The 15,247-nt window shown below is 42.6% G+C and overlaps 1 protein-coding gene across 2 annotated transcripts in view; it reads right to left on the reverse strand.

The window, feature by feature from the left end:
* PDE8A (phosphodiesterase 8A) overlaps window positions 1-15,247 on the reverse strand; it is a 115,775-nt gene that overhangs the window by 17,778 nt on the left and 82,750 nt on the right. For both annotated transcript variants that reach the window (XM_087941398.1, XM_087941399.1), the window contains 9 exons: window positions 13,601-13,679; window positions 11,084-11,221; window positions 9,008-9,096; window positions 7,728-7,779; window positions 6,725-6,767; window positions 4,243-4,320; window positions 3,574-3,644; window positions 2,768-2,932; window positions 397-445 (listed from right to left, as the gene is read on the reverse strand). In XM_087941398.1, coding sequence (XP_087797524.1) covers window positions 397-445; window positions 2,768-2,932; window positions 3,574-3,644; window positions 4,243-4,320; window positions 6,725-6,767; window positions 7,728-7,779; window positions 9,008-9,096; window positions 11,084-11,221; window positions 13,601-13,679 — 764 coding nt within the window. The remainder of the gene's footprint in view (window positions 1-396; window positions 446-2,767; window positions 2,933-3,573; window positions 3,645-4,242; window positions 4,321-6,724; window positions 6,768-7,727; window positions 7,780-9,007; window positions 9,097-11,083; window positions 11,222-13,600; window positions 13,680-15,247) is intronic.

Here is a 15,247-nt window from a genome sequence, read left to right on the forward strand (position 1 = left end):
CAGCTAAGGTGACATGATGTGTCCTTATAAAATACCGGAGAACACTTTCTAGGCCAAATGGTTTTGGTTTAGCTTCAAGAACTAATCTCCATATTCAATTTTTCCTTCTTCTTATGTTTTGTCTATTAGGACTGCAAGCCGGCCTGTTATCTTCAAAATATTTACCAAACTTTAAGCCTCTTAGCAAACAAGAAAGCCTTTCAAAACTATATGCCTCTTTTAAAATGGCGTATTTAGCTTACTGCCTGACTAACAAGGGTCTGATGATACAGCAGTAATCACACAACCCTTGCTTATTGGTTTGTCCCTCTTCAAAATAATTTTTGGCTGTGCTATCCCCGAAATGAACTTGCTGAAGTTCCCACAATATCTAGTAGGGTAAAGAATGGCACTTACGCTTTGCTGATAACAGGTATTCATTCCCTGATAATCTTCGTAGTCCATCCTATTGAATAAAGTTGAAAAGAACGTGGAATGAAATAAAGACCCTTCTTAAACCTTTGGGATAGGTAATCGACTAAAGGGAATATAAATCAGGAAATGTTGTATGAACTGTCTATCCAACTTTATCTAGTCCAGAAACAAGAACCAGATTCTCAACTGGTTGGAGTTAAGCAAACTCTATTATCCTTGATCCTAAAAGAAATGTGCTATCTAATTATCACTTTTTTTTCTTCCTTTTAAGGACCCTGGAATCCCTTGCATCAGAGCGGAGTTGGGGCGACTGGATGGAGCTGAGAGTTTACTAGCCAGATGCCCTTCCTAATGCCTACACAGTGTTCACAGCAGACATTGTGCCCAGAGAGAGAAATATCTACCTAGAATTGAACTCATAGCCTTCTGATTGTGAGGGGATAGCTCCACCACTAGGCTAACACGTTGCTCCTATGCTAATTATCATTTAATTGGCTTTAAAAATGCCTTGTGGAAGGTCCAGTAAAGTAGGTGGCCTATAAGATCTAGGGCAATGTTTATAATTTGGTACCCGCTAGATATATACAAATTCAACTTCCACTTTACTTATCCAGAAGGAACTTGGATGAGGAGTTCTGGAGCTTTCTTGGTAGCAGAACTCCATTTATTGAGTTCCTTGGCTAAACTAACCTGCACGACCAATTTTATCCCTTTCAAAAGAAGACAGGCAAAACCAGGAGTGGTTCTGAGCAGAGATTTCCCTTCTAACGCAATTGTTCCAGATTGAAACCCCATAGGTTTTCTTTTGGTTTGACAGTTTTCTGGACAGCTGCCTTCATGTTTATTTATTTACTAGCTCTATACCCGTGCTTCACTTCGAAAGTATGTGATCAGGCTTAGTTTTTGAGGAGGAAAATAAGGAAAAAAATTCTGCCTCTGCCTACCAGCATCCATTGGTATTCATCTGGCTAGCATCTTGTCAGTGTGTGAGAGTTGAGGGCTGTTTGGAAACTGAAACAGTATTTGCTGTGTGAGCAAGGAGACAGCAAAGAGCCTGGTTGTGGCTTAGCTCAACTGTTCTGTACTAAAGCTCCTTGGTGCTGTGAAACTAAAACTGAAACTGAAACTCCTCTCCTCTGTTTGTGTTTTGCATTTGGCACAGATTTCTTTTCAGATGGGGAGGGGGAGTAGATCTCCTTAGCATCAGAGCATGTTAATAATAATATATGGAATACTAATGCTCTGATGGTCATTTCAAAAAATCCTTTCTTAGCGAGCACCTAGAAGCCAAGAGGAACATATGTACCAAATTTCAAGTTTGTAGGCTTTACAGTTCTGGAGATTTTGTGATAATGCGTGAGTGGTATTTCGCTTTTATATATATAGATTAAATTTCTATGTCGGCTATCTCTCCTACAAGGTGATAAAAACCTCCTCTGTCTTGGTCAAGAAGCCATCCATGAATTTAAAAGCAAACCAGATTACATGCCTCTTCAGACAAAGAACATTGTCAAAGCCTTCTTTTAAAAAGCAACTTTTTCTACTGAAGAGGCTAGCAACTCATCATTTTAAAATAGACTGGGTGTTATGGCCTGTCGGCCACTGGCCCCTCCAATGGCCAAATCAGAGGAGGAGGAGGAGGAGGTGTGGGAGTCAGGGTCAGCATCCGAGGGGGAAGAGGGAATGGAGCTGGCACAGAGAGACAGATGCGGAGTCTGAGCCACCCGTCAGCCCTCAGATGGAGAGACAACAGCTCCCAGGTCTGGAGGTGGCTAATGAGGAGGAGGAGGAACTGTTGGGTCCAGTGCCTGACGTGCAGATGCACAAAAGGCAGAGGAGAGGAGAGCAGTGGAAATCCATGGGCTGGTCCTTGGGATGGAAGAGCCACCACTGCTAGCGAAGCCTCACCCTAGCTCTGGGGATAAAAGGCAGAGGGCGGAGATGAATAGGGGTGGCAGACAACTATTCATCTTCCGGATGGACAGACTTGTTAGCCTGTGGTGAGAGACCAACTTTTTGCCGGGTCTGCCGGCGCTCCTAATAAGGGAATCTTTGAGTTAAGTTCAGAGGGTTTGTTGTGTTTGGGGAGCTGGGTGAGCGAGATGTTTCTAAACAGGTTTTAGTGCAGCAAATTATCCAGCAGAAGGGTGAGCTGATTTCTTCATCTAAAACCAGTTGGGCTGATCAATGGAAGCTGCAAGAAACTCTTTGTCAATATATTTCCAGACCTGCAGCTTGCACAGAAGCAATGGCTCAGGATTTACTATCGTTGCAAGATGGCTCCGGTGAGCGGACTTGGAATGCCATCAGGCGGTCCAACAAACAAATTCAAATACTTTGAGATTTTAATTACCGTCATCAAGCCACCGACAAGGTCATTTGTGTGTGGATCTTCATCTTTGGTGCCAAGCTGTGGAGAATACAACTCAGTAGTCCTCAGAATCTCCAGGACTCTATCCAACGCTTCAGCCACTGGCATGGGACTGCTTTCTTGAGCAGCGTTGATAATATTTATTACCTACAAGAAAGAAATGAAGGAAGGAAGGAAGGAAGGAAGGAAGGAAGGAAGGAAGGAAGGAAGGAAGGAAGGGGAGAAGGAGGAGAAGAAGGAGAAGGAGAAGGAGAAGGAGAAGAAGAAGAAGAAGAAGAAGAAGAAGAAGAAGAAGAAGAAGAAGAAGAAGAAGAAGAAGAAGAAGAAGAAAGAGAGAGAGAGAGAGAAAGAAAGAAAGAAAGAAAGAAAGAAAGAAAGAAAGAAAGAAAGAAAGAAAGAAAGAAAGAAAGAAAGCTCTATTTACCTAATGGGAATACATTTTTCCTTTCCCTTAACTTGAAGAGTCAATAAACAATGCAAAGCAATAGCAATAGCACTTAGACTTATATACCACTTCATAATGCTTTACAGCCCTCTCTAAGCAGTTTACAGAGACAGCATCTTGCCCCCAACAATCTGACTCCTCATTTTACCAACTTCAGAAGAACAGAAGGCTGAGTCAACCTTGAGCAGGTCAGGATCGAACTGCTGGCAGTGGCAGAATTAGTCTGCAATACTGCATTCTAACTGCACCACCATCATTCACTAGGCAAAGACATGAGAGGTTTATAACAGGAGAAAGCAAAGTTTCCAACAGATTGAAGTGACCGCAAATGGGAGTGCCTTACCTTGGTTATAGGTGCCTCAATTGTCATTGAATGTATGCGGGCCATGGATGAATGTCTCCTCTGAGAACTTCCTATGCAAGGGGGGCGGGGGGAATAAAGAGGCGCATGAATTGATGGCATCAGTTTTTTCCAAACTAATGTTGTTCTTACTGAAGAGTAGAGTTTTCTGTTCACTAAAATATTTTACATTGCAACATAAAGCCAACAAACATTGTCTCAGGTGTGCAGAATCAAGACATGATAGGTTCCAGTTAAGCTGGTTTGTTGCTCATGCCTGGACACAAGAATGGTCAGCACTGAACTGCAACTAGATAAGAGTCAATGGAATTCAAGAGGGTTTGGATTTAGACCACTTGTGGGAACGTAATGATTCTAGGCTAATTCCTCTTTTGACTCCATCCCCAGGCTCTGCACATCCAAATTTCATCAGCCGCGTCTAAATGCATTATAAAAACGGCAGCTGGGGTACAGAATACATGCATTTGCCTCGCTAGATACCTGAAGTTTACAACTTTGTCACTGCAATTCACCCCCACCCCCACCCCCAAATGAAGGCAGATGCATGTCCTGGGTTTTGAAGGAAGTCGGCGACCCAAGGGTACCAATTATTGAGAAGGCCATTTTAAAAGGCAATTTTACAACAACAACAACAAAAAGCTAATCCTATACCATCACTGCCTCGAGAGGTAGTGGATCGGACATCAAGAGAGCCTTTTCTCTTGTCTTTGTGCCTGCAGGTCTGGATATCTGTAAAAATGAAGAGAGTAGATCATGGCTACTGTGAGAAAGAACATATCTGTTCTGAAGAGGTAGGAACTCGTTTTTGATCCCTCCTGTTGGCCCCAAATTGTTAACTTCCAACTCGGTGATTGGAATCGGTTTCTTAGCCCAGACACTTGGTTCTATCTCAATGGGTAAGATCAATTCTGCCTTGAATTAAGAACAGGAAATAAGTCTGTGAGAAGTACTCCTCAGTGTATGGCCACAATTGTCACCGGATCTTCTTGTTGTTAAGCAAAGGGGTTGTTAAGTAAGTTGCACCCAATATTACAACCTTTGTTTGACATTGTTGTTAAACAAACAACTGCAGCCGTTAAATAAATCACGTGGTCTGTTGTAGCTTGTCGGCCGCTGGCCCCTCCAGCAGCCAAATCAGAGGAGAAGGCAGGGTGGGAGTCAGGATCAGCATCAAGGCACCCTGAGAGCTCAGAGGGGGAAGAAGGAATGGAGCTGGCAGAGAGAGAGAGAGAGAGAGAGGCGGAGCCTGAGCCATCCGTCAGCCCCCAGGTCTGGAGGCGGCTGATGAGGAAGATGAGGGACAGCTGGGTCCAGTGTCTGATGCACGGATGTGCAAAAGACAGAGGAGAGGAGAGCACTGGAAATCTATGGGCCGGACCTTGGGACGGAAGAGCCACCGCTGCTAGCGAAGCCGCACCCTAGCTCTGGGGATAAAAGGCAGGAGGCAGCGATGAATAGATGTGGCAGACAGTCAGATGGACTTGTTAGCCTTCAGTAAGAGAAACTTTTTGTCAGAGCTTCTGGCGCTCCTAATAAAGGAATCTTTTAGTTCACCTCAGAGGGTTTGTCATTATTCGGGGACCTGGGTCAGAACATGGTCATTATGAGAATCAAACTTGCCCCATTGACTTTGCTTGTTGGGAATCAAGTGAGGAGGTCAGAAATGGTGATCGTGCGATTCCAAGAGAATGCAGCCATCGTGTACAGGATGGTTACCAAACAACTGAATTCTGATCACGTGGCTAGGAGGAGGATGCAATAGTTGTAAGTATGAGGACTGGCCAAAAGTAACCTCCAACAGTCCCTGAACAAATGGTTGCAAATCAAGGACTACCAATACAGGAAGTTCTCAACTTACAACAGTTCATTTAGTGACCGTTCAAAGTTACAATGACACTGGAAAACAGCAACTTATGACTCTTTTTCACATTTACAACCATTCTGGTATCCTCAAGGTCATGGGATCAAAAGACACTCTGCAACTGACTCATATTTATGATGGTTACAGTGTCCCAGGGTCTTATTATGACAATGGGGAAGCCAGATTCATTTAACAACTGGGTTACAAACTTCACAACTGCAGTGACGCATTTAACAACAATGGAAGGTTGTAAAATGGGGCAAAAATCACTGAATAAATGTCTCACTTAGCAACCTAAATGTTGGGCTCAATTGTGGTCATAAGTTGAGGACCTCCTTGTTATCCTGGAACAAAATCTGTACCTTTTTCTTTCCCAAATACAAATCCATCCAGAGGCTGTTTTTCCCCAGGCAACCCTTCCTGTAATCCCAAAAATATTGCCCAACCTCATCCCATTCCTGAATGGACTTGCTTTTGGGGGGGGGGGGATTCCCCCTCTTAAATTTCAAAGAGAAAAAACCTTAACCAACCCAATTTTTATTCCCCAAAATTAGATTTTGCCTGATCTGTGAAGTCCCACCTTACGAATACTAAATACAGTACCTATAGCTTGTCATAGCAGCAGCCAAACAAACATGCCCTTCATAAGTTCTATTTCTAGCCAGGGTAAAACTCAGCTTCTGCCCTTTGATATATTAAATCTAAGTTACTGAAGCTTTATCAGCTATTACTACATGGGGAGAAAGCTAAATTGGAGCCCTACGTAATGTACACATTAAACAGTCAAGCTTTCTTTGATTCTCATCGCTTTTGAAACACAGCTGCCCGGACCAGATAGTTTCCTCCTTATCTCCCTCCTAGGATATCATTTTATTGTTGTGTAAATATTATTGCTTTTCTTTAACCGTATCACATCTGCTTCAGTCTCCTTGTTACAATTCCTAAAGTCAGTCCATCGAATGCTTCAATTCTCAAACCATGGCTGCATTTGCACAATTTGCAGGGGCCAAACAAATACCATTATTTTACACATTAATGCAAAGGTGTGCTTAGTTCCCCCAACACGCTGAAATTCCTGCTACCACAAAACCCTGCATAATTCAATGTGATTTGTTTATTAAGGTTTTCACTGTTAATATCCTTAATTTGGCTCTTCTAAAATATGGCTAGAAAACACCCATTTTTTTGAGAGACCGGGGGGAAAAAGCCACATTGAGAATAACAAAGCCATTATTGAAACACAACCAATTTTGTGCAGTTGCAACATTATACCTGTCTGGGACTCAGCCTGCACTCTTTCGCAGATTCTTTCCGCCTGTGAACGAATCAGAGTGAAAAGTACAATTAACCCAAGTTGTAGGAATCGTCCCGGAATTACAATTTTTTAAAACTGTAAGCCACTAAGAGCCATTGAGGAGTTCAGCGGCCTTGAAACTGAGTTAATTAAATACATAAATTCATTATGTATTATTGATCACCGCACAGTCAGCCAGATGTTCAGACTGGGTTTGGCATTTCTGTGTACCTATCAAGTCCTTATCAAGGACCTGGGATAGGCAGATCTGGATGTTTGATGGTGTTACAGTTATCATGCAGGATGGAAGCTGTTCCAAGTAAAGCTGCCTTCTGCAATTGACTGATGGCAAATTTATCAATGCCAATGATGTTGTTCAAGTGGTGCTCCAGTTGTTTTGGAATTGCACCCAAGGCTGCTGCTGCTGCTGCTGCTGCTGCTGTTGTTATTAATATTATTATTATTATTATTATTATTATTATTACTACTACTACTACTACTACTACTACTATTTAAACTTTAGTGAGATTCACAGCCTTTGGGGTTGGTTCGTAGCTCAACAGCTCGAGTCCTAACCAAGGACCTAGGAACTGTTCAGGTAGCACCAGAGGATATAAGCTGTTCCAAGTAGGGTGGTTTTTTTGTAGAATCAGGTTATTCAAGTCTGATAAATTCAGGATTTCCAAATAGCGAGGCAGCCCTTTAGGTATTGCTCCAAGGGCTCCAATTACAATTGAGATAACACACAATTTCTTTTTCCAAAGTCGCTCAACTTCAATTTGTAAGTCCCGATACTTTGTGATTTTTTTTCTTGCTGCGTGTTTTCAATTCATGCATCACCAGGTATTGCAATGTCAATGAACCGGCCCTTTTTCTTTTCAACTATTGTTATGTCAGGTGTGTTGGGGGCCAAGTACCTGTCCGTCTGAATTCTGAAGTTGCACAAGAATTATTATTATTATTATTATTGCTATTGCTTACCTTATTGTTGTCATTGCACGGTCTACTAAGTGACACATAGTGTCTAATTTTTCTGCAAAAATGAAACAAAAGAATGGAATGAGAACAATTTCGGTCTCCAATTTGTCAACTGGCTCCATTTGCTTACTGCTAAATCTTTTTTAAAAATAAAAATTTTATTTAAAAATAAAATGAAATCTAGACAAAGAAGTGTGTGTGTGTTTATTTTGCAAAGATTATTAAGCAAATTCCTGCTGTTAACTGAAACCTGTGGTTGTTAAGCGAATTAGATTTCCCCTATTTGACTTGGCTCGTCATTGGGAAGGTTTGCAAACGGCAGCGACCTCCGGATGCTGCCACTGTTGTATAAATTCAGTGCAAATTCTGATCACGTGACTGTGCTGCAACGGCTGTAAGTGTGAGGAATGGCTGTAAGTCACTCTTTTTCCCAGTTCCATTGTAACTTTGAATGCTCTCTGAATGAATTGTAAGTCAAGGACTAACTGGAAGTTTAGAGCCTAATTTTGGATGTGGCAGGATTCTGTTCTCCATAAACACCTGCCTACATTTCATAATAGAGAATAGAGATGCCGCCAATGTTAAAGCAAGCATAGACGGGCCTGTTTGGGGCAGGGGTTAAGACAGGTTGGGCTGCTGGGGGTTCGCAGGAGTTCAGGAGAGCCCCTCGCTAAGATTCTGTGCAGTTCGTAGAACCCCCAAATCCCACTCCTGGCTGGCCCTGCCCACCCCACCCTGCCCCACCCAGGAGTCCCCACGTGGCCCGTTTTGGATGCAGGTAAGTGAAGGTTCCCGCAGAGGCTTGGGGAAGGGGAAAAAAAGGCCTTGCAGAAGTTCTGGAAGGCCAGAAATGGGCCTATTTCCAGCTTCCAGAGAGCCTCCGGAGCCCGGGGAGGCCATTTTCACCCTCCCGAAGGCTCGAGGAAAGCCTCCGGAGCCTGGGGAGAGCAAAAACACCCCTCCCACCACAACGGTGCAGGAGGCCAACTAGGCCATGCCCACCATGGCCACACCCACCCAGCAACCAGGCAGAGAACCCTTTGCTAATAATTTTTGAAGTCCACCCCTGGGTTAAGGCGTCAGGCTAGAAACCAGGAGACTGTGAGTTCTAGCCTTTCCTTGGACATAAAGCCAACTGGGTGGCCTTGCCCCAGTTAGTCCCTGAAAAGAAGGAGCCAAGAGCAAAGCGTGTCTGAAAAATCTTGCGCGGAAAACTGCAGGGTCCAATCCAGGCAGTCCCCAGGAGTCCAAAACTGACTTGAAGGCACCACTAGAAGACTTACCCTCCCTGTCCAAGGACAGGTATGATCTTCACATTTTGTTGTATGCTCTCGCCGTTTTTCTTTTTGGTATAGTAAGTCCCTTGCCATTCCTGTTAGATCAAGAAAGAGGAATGTTCCACTGCCCATTCTCAAAGCACATTTTTAACTCAATTTGCTTGCCCTGATTTTGGATGGTTGTGTTCTGACCCAACCCGGTTCCCAAAGAATAAACACAGACAAAGGCAGCAGCCCCCACCTTTTGAGGTTTAATAACGAATTCTGTTCCTTTACAGATCAAAGGCTGCTTTCCACTAATTAGCTCTGACAAGAGTCTTGCCAAGTTGTTTGTCAAGGCTGCCAAAAACCCAGAAATAAGAACTAATTTACAAGATTTTCCAAACACGAACTAAGATGTCCACCAGTTGAGCTTCAGAGCTTCTTTGCTGTCTGCAAAGAACGCTTTTCCAAACCTGGCTTTTATTCTCTTGTGGGAGGGGCCATTACTTTGCAGCCTTACTCCTGAGTTGCCTGTGCTGCTGTAATTGTTCTTTCCTCCGAGTAATCATTCGTGCACGTGCACTTGGCACAGGCTCCTCGGGAACCTCCTATCACTGCTGCCACAATCTCTGAAGGCAGCAGTCCACTCTGTGATGGTTCTGGCCCCTCATTTGAGTCCTCACTCTCCTAAGCCATCTGCACCTGCTGCCAGCTAACCACAACAGGTTGCCTTGTGGGAAAGTTCTGCTTTGGGAGGGTTAGCAAACTAATTCTCTCCTAGCATTGGCACAACGTTATACCGTTTGCTAGAACCTCTTCCTGCACTTGTGTTTGACTGTGTCGCTTCACTGAAATCTCCCCCACCCCCTCAGTCTTAACCACTTGGCATCTAACTGGAACTTTCTGTTGTATACATTACAGCTAATTACCCCCCGAAGGCCACCAACATTGAATTAGAATTGTGATGACATTTTGAACAAAGAGGTTGAAAGAGGTTGCAAGCTTTTAGCACATGCATGCTGGATGCTTTTCAGTGCTTCTTTAGTTCTGGGGTAAAAAATAGAATGTATTTGCTTGATGCAAATAAAGCTCTGCCCAATAAAGGAGAATATTTGCAGCTTGGGGTTGAAATGAGGGGTCCTTGGTGCTCTCTGAGCCTGGTTGTTTTCTTGCAGACATTTTGTTATCCAAACTAGGTAACATCATCAGTGATGACGCTACCTACTTGGGTAATGAAACCTCTGCAAGAAACCATCCAAGCTCAGAGATCATCAATGACTCCTCAGAGCTCTTCCCATTCCTGCTCACTGTAATTACCCCCATTTAAATCATGAGTCTCTAGCCAGATTTTCAAAGCTTCAAGAAGATTTATTAGGAGTAAACATGCTGGCGCTGCCTGGGTGTAGCCAACTCTGAGACACATCATTCATTGTCACCCTTGACCCTGGTTTTCCTCCACCCCCTAGGTGTATCGAAATTCATATTCTCCAATGGGACACATCCATAGCCAAGAGTCATCAATCATATTCTCCAGTTAGAATTTTGCATGGCAAAAACTTTGGTCACCTAGTTACCATCTTTGGAAACATTAATGGAATGCAGTTTCGGTTTTGCAAGCTGCTGCACTGCTTCCCCCCCACCCCCCCTTTCTGTTGGCAACTCTAAAAGACCATAGAAATATTTTATGAGTTGACACTCACTTCCATAACATCACTTGCAATGATGAACTGCAAACTTCAAGTAGGGGATGGCCCCAAAAGACTCATAGCTATGCTTCCCAATAGAGTCCCAAATTACAGCATTTATCTATTGTATCTATTGCAGATCAAACCCCAAACTATTAACTTAAAAACGAAGAGGAAATATAAACAAATTCTCAGTGAAAAGCTTCTGTTTTATTTGCCTTAAAAAGATATATTTTATCACCTCCAGTCTTTCTTCTTCCAAATTCCAAACAGGCTAGAAATAGGATACTGGGAGTTCTAGACCCATCTTTGGCAAAGCGACCTTGGGCCAGTCACATTCTCCCAGCCCTTGGAAGGAGACAATGGCCAGCCACTTCTAAGTAACCTTGCCACCCAAAACCAGGTCCATGCCTACCTTTTCGAACTTGATGCAAGAATTAATAGTGTCAAGGAAATCAGCTTTTTTTTCATTTGTAGGCACTTCTGTTAGTTCCTTTCCTATTAATTCGCCTTTCTGATAGCCCATTACTGCTTCAAATGCAGGATTTACATACTGTGGAAACAGTAAGAAAAAAGAAACAAGTGAGAATTTAAGACCAACCTGAGCTTTGATCTAATATTTAGCCTCAATGCACATTTTCTAAACTGTCTAGAACTGTTTTCACTAAAACAGATCCTGAAATGGAGCCCAGTGCAGAGGCTGTCCTTATTATGGGGAACTCTTTTAGTAAAAAGGCTGAAGGCTGATAGATAATGATGAAATTATAATTCTTAAATAAATAATTAAACAAGGCATTTAGTGGTATGTAATCCCCACTCTACTCCCACCCCTTCAATGGGGCTGCACAGCACCCTTAAACATTTCTTTAAAAATCTATTGGCTTCATTCACACATGCTAGACTCTGGAAGCTCTCTCTCTCTCTCTCTCTCTCTCTCTCTCTCTCTCTCTCTCTCTCTCTTTCTCTCTCTCCCTCCCTCCCTCCCTCTGTGTGTGTGTGTGTGTGAGAGAGAGAGAGAGAGAGAGAGAGCTCATTTTGACTCCAATGTTGCATGAATCTAGCCTGTTGGGTTGGGTTACATTCAGGATATTGTAGAAACCCTGAAAATGAATGAGTTGATCAACCAGATAAGGTTTGCTGTATGAACCCAACCTAGAGTTCACACAGTATAGATATTTTTTTTTCAACAGAGTCCATGGATTTCAACTGCCTGAATACTGGCTGAGGGAATTCTGGGAATTGAAGGTCACCCATCTGAAAACCACTGAGTTGAGAAACAGTGCAATGGGAGAACTGAAGAATTAATTCAAGATGGGTTATGAGGCAGTGGAGCAGTGGTGGGATTCAAATTATTTTTACTACCGGTTCTGTGGGCATGGCTTGGTGGGCGTGACAAGGGAAGGTTACTGCAAAATGCCCATTCCCTCCCCACCCCACTAACCTACTTTCCAGCTCCATTCTCCTATGCAAGGCAACCAAAGAAGACCCAGCCGATCAGCTAGGACTCAATGAGAGGCAGAGAATAGATGGGGGCGGGTCCAGTCAGAGGTGATATTTTTGCCAGTTCTCCAAACTACTTAAAATTTCTGCTACCGGTTCTCCAGAACTGGTCAGAACCTGCTGAATATACCACCTCTGTAATGGAGTCCACCAGGGCTTACATAAAGATATTGAGGAGTGAAGCTTAGCCTGCCTTCTCTCTCTAGTAGTCTTAAAATCAATCTTTTCTCTTTTAAAAACTGTGCCAGATCAAATTTAGCCCTGGCTGGCCAAAACTGGTTTTGATTGTAACTCAACTGGTCTTGCTACCTTCCAGGCCCACACAATCTCAATGGCCCCCCGGATGTGGCAGAATTATAACCACCAGCTATCTCAGACATCATAGCCGGGAGTGAGGAATGCTGGGAGATACAGGTTAGTCCCATTAAGAGAATAAAACGAAAGCATTTTGCAGCTGCACCTGTTGTTTGAAGCATTAATCAACATTTGTTTGAGTGATGCTTCAAACTGAATTGCATTCTGGTTCTGCTAAAAATGTCCTGCTTCTTCCATCACCCCTTTCCTAAGAGGTCTGTAGGGAGTGTGCATAAGCGCACCAATGTGCCTACCGTCCCTGTCCTATTGTTTCTTTTATTTTTCTTATATGTACCCATTTCATGTATTCATAACTATGTATACACTTGTAAGCGATTGACAAATCAAAATAAATAAAATAAAAATAAAGAGATGCATAAAAGACACAAAGATCTTATTTTTAGGACCTGCTAAACTTCCTCCCCCCTTTGAAATGCCTATTCCTGACTTTCAAGACTAGCAAGATAAGCATCAGTAAGGTTTTTAATGACCTTGGGCTAAGTACAAACTGCCATAAACCCCTGAAACTAAGCGAAATGCTTTGTGAAGATACAGTCTACAAAACAAATGCTAATTTAAAACCAAAGGTTCTTAAAACCGATTTTTCTTCTCCATGGAAAGGTCAGAAAAATACATACAGTATTAAGAACAGATTCTAAGGTAATTCAATGCACACAGATATATATATATATATATATATATATATATATATATATATATATATATATATATATATATATATATATATATATATATATTCTCAGGTTCTCGTGGGTATTTGTATGTGGATCTTTGGTTATTCGGGTTTTCTCCGCGTAAGATTGGCAGTATCTAGGCAACGTTTCGATGAAGTCTCATTCATCATCTTCAGGCTTCTTTCTTCGGCTCTGTGCTTCTCAGTGCTTCTCATACTGCCAATCTTACGCAGGAGAAAACCCGAATAACCAAAGATCCATATATATATATTATCTCTGCACATGTCTATCTGTGCGCATGAAGTAAGCAAAAGAATAAAATCATACAAAACCACAGGACAATATCTGACACTCATTAAAAAGAAAAAAAAAACCAAGCAAACCTGTATTACATGGTCTTCACTTGTAATCTCAGTGGCTTCTTGACTTTTCTCTAATGCTGTAAATATCGAATTACAAGCCCTGAAATGCAAAGGAATGAAAAAAGAAGCAGAAGCATTAAGATCTAAATCACATGGGCTTTTCAAGATCTAGAAAGAAAAGAGTGGCCTAGAACTGAAGAATTCAAAACCAAAAGAGAATAAAACAATCGGAAGGTTCCACGAAATCTTGCAGGCTGAAGAAGGCTTGGACAGTCGCCCATGGCAGATGTTTTAATTCAGTTTCCTGAGCTCAGCAGGCAATCAAATTTGAAAGCTAAATAGCTGTTTTCATTTCTAGGATTCAGTCTTTTCAAATGGAACCTTCCAGTCATTCCATTCAAATCTGTTTTTAGTCATTCCATTCAAATCTATTTTTAGTCATTCCATTCCAATCTGTTTTAACCCCCCACTAAACAGCTAATGCGACCAGTGGTGGGATTCATTTTTTTTTTACTACCAGTTCTGTGGGCGTGGCATGGGAAGGATACTGTAAAATCTCCAGTCAGAGGTGGGATTTGCCAGTTCTCCGAAGTACTCAAAATATCCGCTACTGGTTCTCCAGAACTGGTCAGAACTTGCTGAATCCCACCTCTGAATGCAACCCTGTATCCACTGGGAACAATCATTTTTCCAAGACTTTTTGCCTTCCAGATTTCCTTCTGTTCCTGGAGAATGTTTGAATTTATGGAATGTTTGGAAGTTTTGAGGAGGATGCTGAAATTTCCTCCCTTTATTTATTTCAGTAATTGGCGTGCCACCTGTTGGTGAGAGCCTAGCTTGAAAGATATTGATATTTATTAAACAAATTTATATGGCCGCCCAACTCACACATGTTAATGTCATACCTGATTATATAGCTCTGGCTTGTAAAATAATTATGTACTGTACATCACGCATAAATCTGCACGTGTCAGATTGCTATACATTAATATACCTTGTTGCATATAAGATTTTCTCCATCCAACCCATAATCATGGACAGTCCATGGAGAAGAAATGGTCTGATTTCTCTGTCCATCCCAGGTCAGTCCTTTAATACACCAAAGTAGACTTTCAAAGGGTAAAGGTTTTCCTGTCCGGTTGTGTCTGATTCAAGGGCTCAATGCTCATCTCTGTTTTTTGGCCAAAGGAGCCATCATTGTCCGAACACATTTTTTGTGGTCATGTGGTCAGTATGACAATGCCAGTAGTGGGATTCAAAGTTTTTTACCACTGGTTCTGTGGGTGTGGCTTGGTGGGTGTGGCAGGGGAAGGTTGCTGCAAAATCCCCATTCCCTCCCCACCCCACTAACCTGCTTTCCAGCTCCGTTCTCCTGTGCAGAGCAACAAAAGGAGACCCAGCCGATCAGCTGGGACTCAATGGGAGGCAGAGAATAGATGGGGATATAGAATATAGAATAGCCAGTCAGAGGTGGTATTTGCTGGTTCTCCGAACTACTCAAAATTTCCGCTACTGGTTCTCCAGAGCTGGTCAGAACCTGCTGAATACCACCTCTGGACTATACCCCAAAAGCACACCAAACGCAGTTACCTGCCCACCAAAGTGGTACCTATTTATCTACTCACATTTGCATGCTTTCAAACTGCTAGATGGGCTCACCCTTTGCAC

The sequence above is a fragment of the Pseudonaja textilis genome, chromosome 13 (assembly GCF_049901715.1).
Source record: "Pseudonaja textilis isolate UNSWEBS1 chromosome 13, rPseTex1.2, whole genome shotgun sequence".
NCBI classification, from domain to species: domain Eukaryota; kingdom Metazoa; phylum Chordata; class Lepidosauria; order Squamata; family Elapidae; genus Pseudonaja; species Pseudonaja textilis.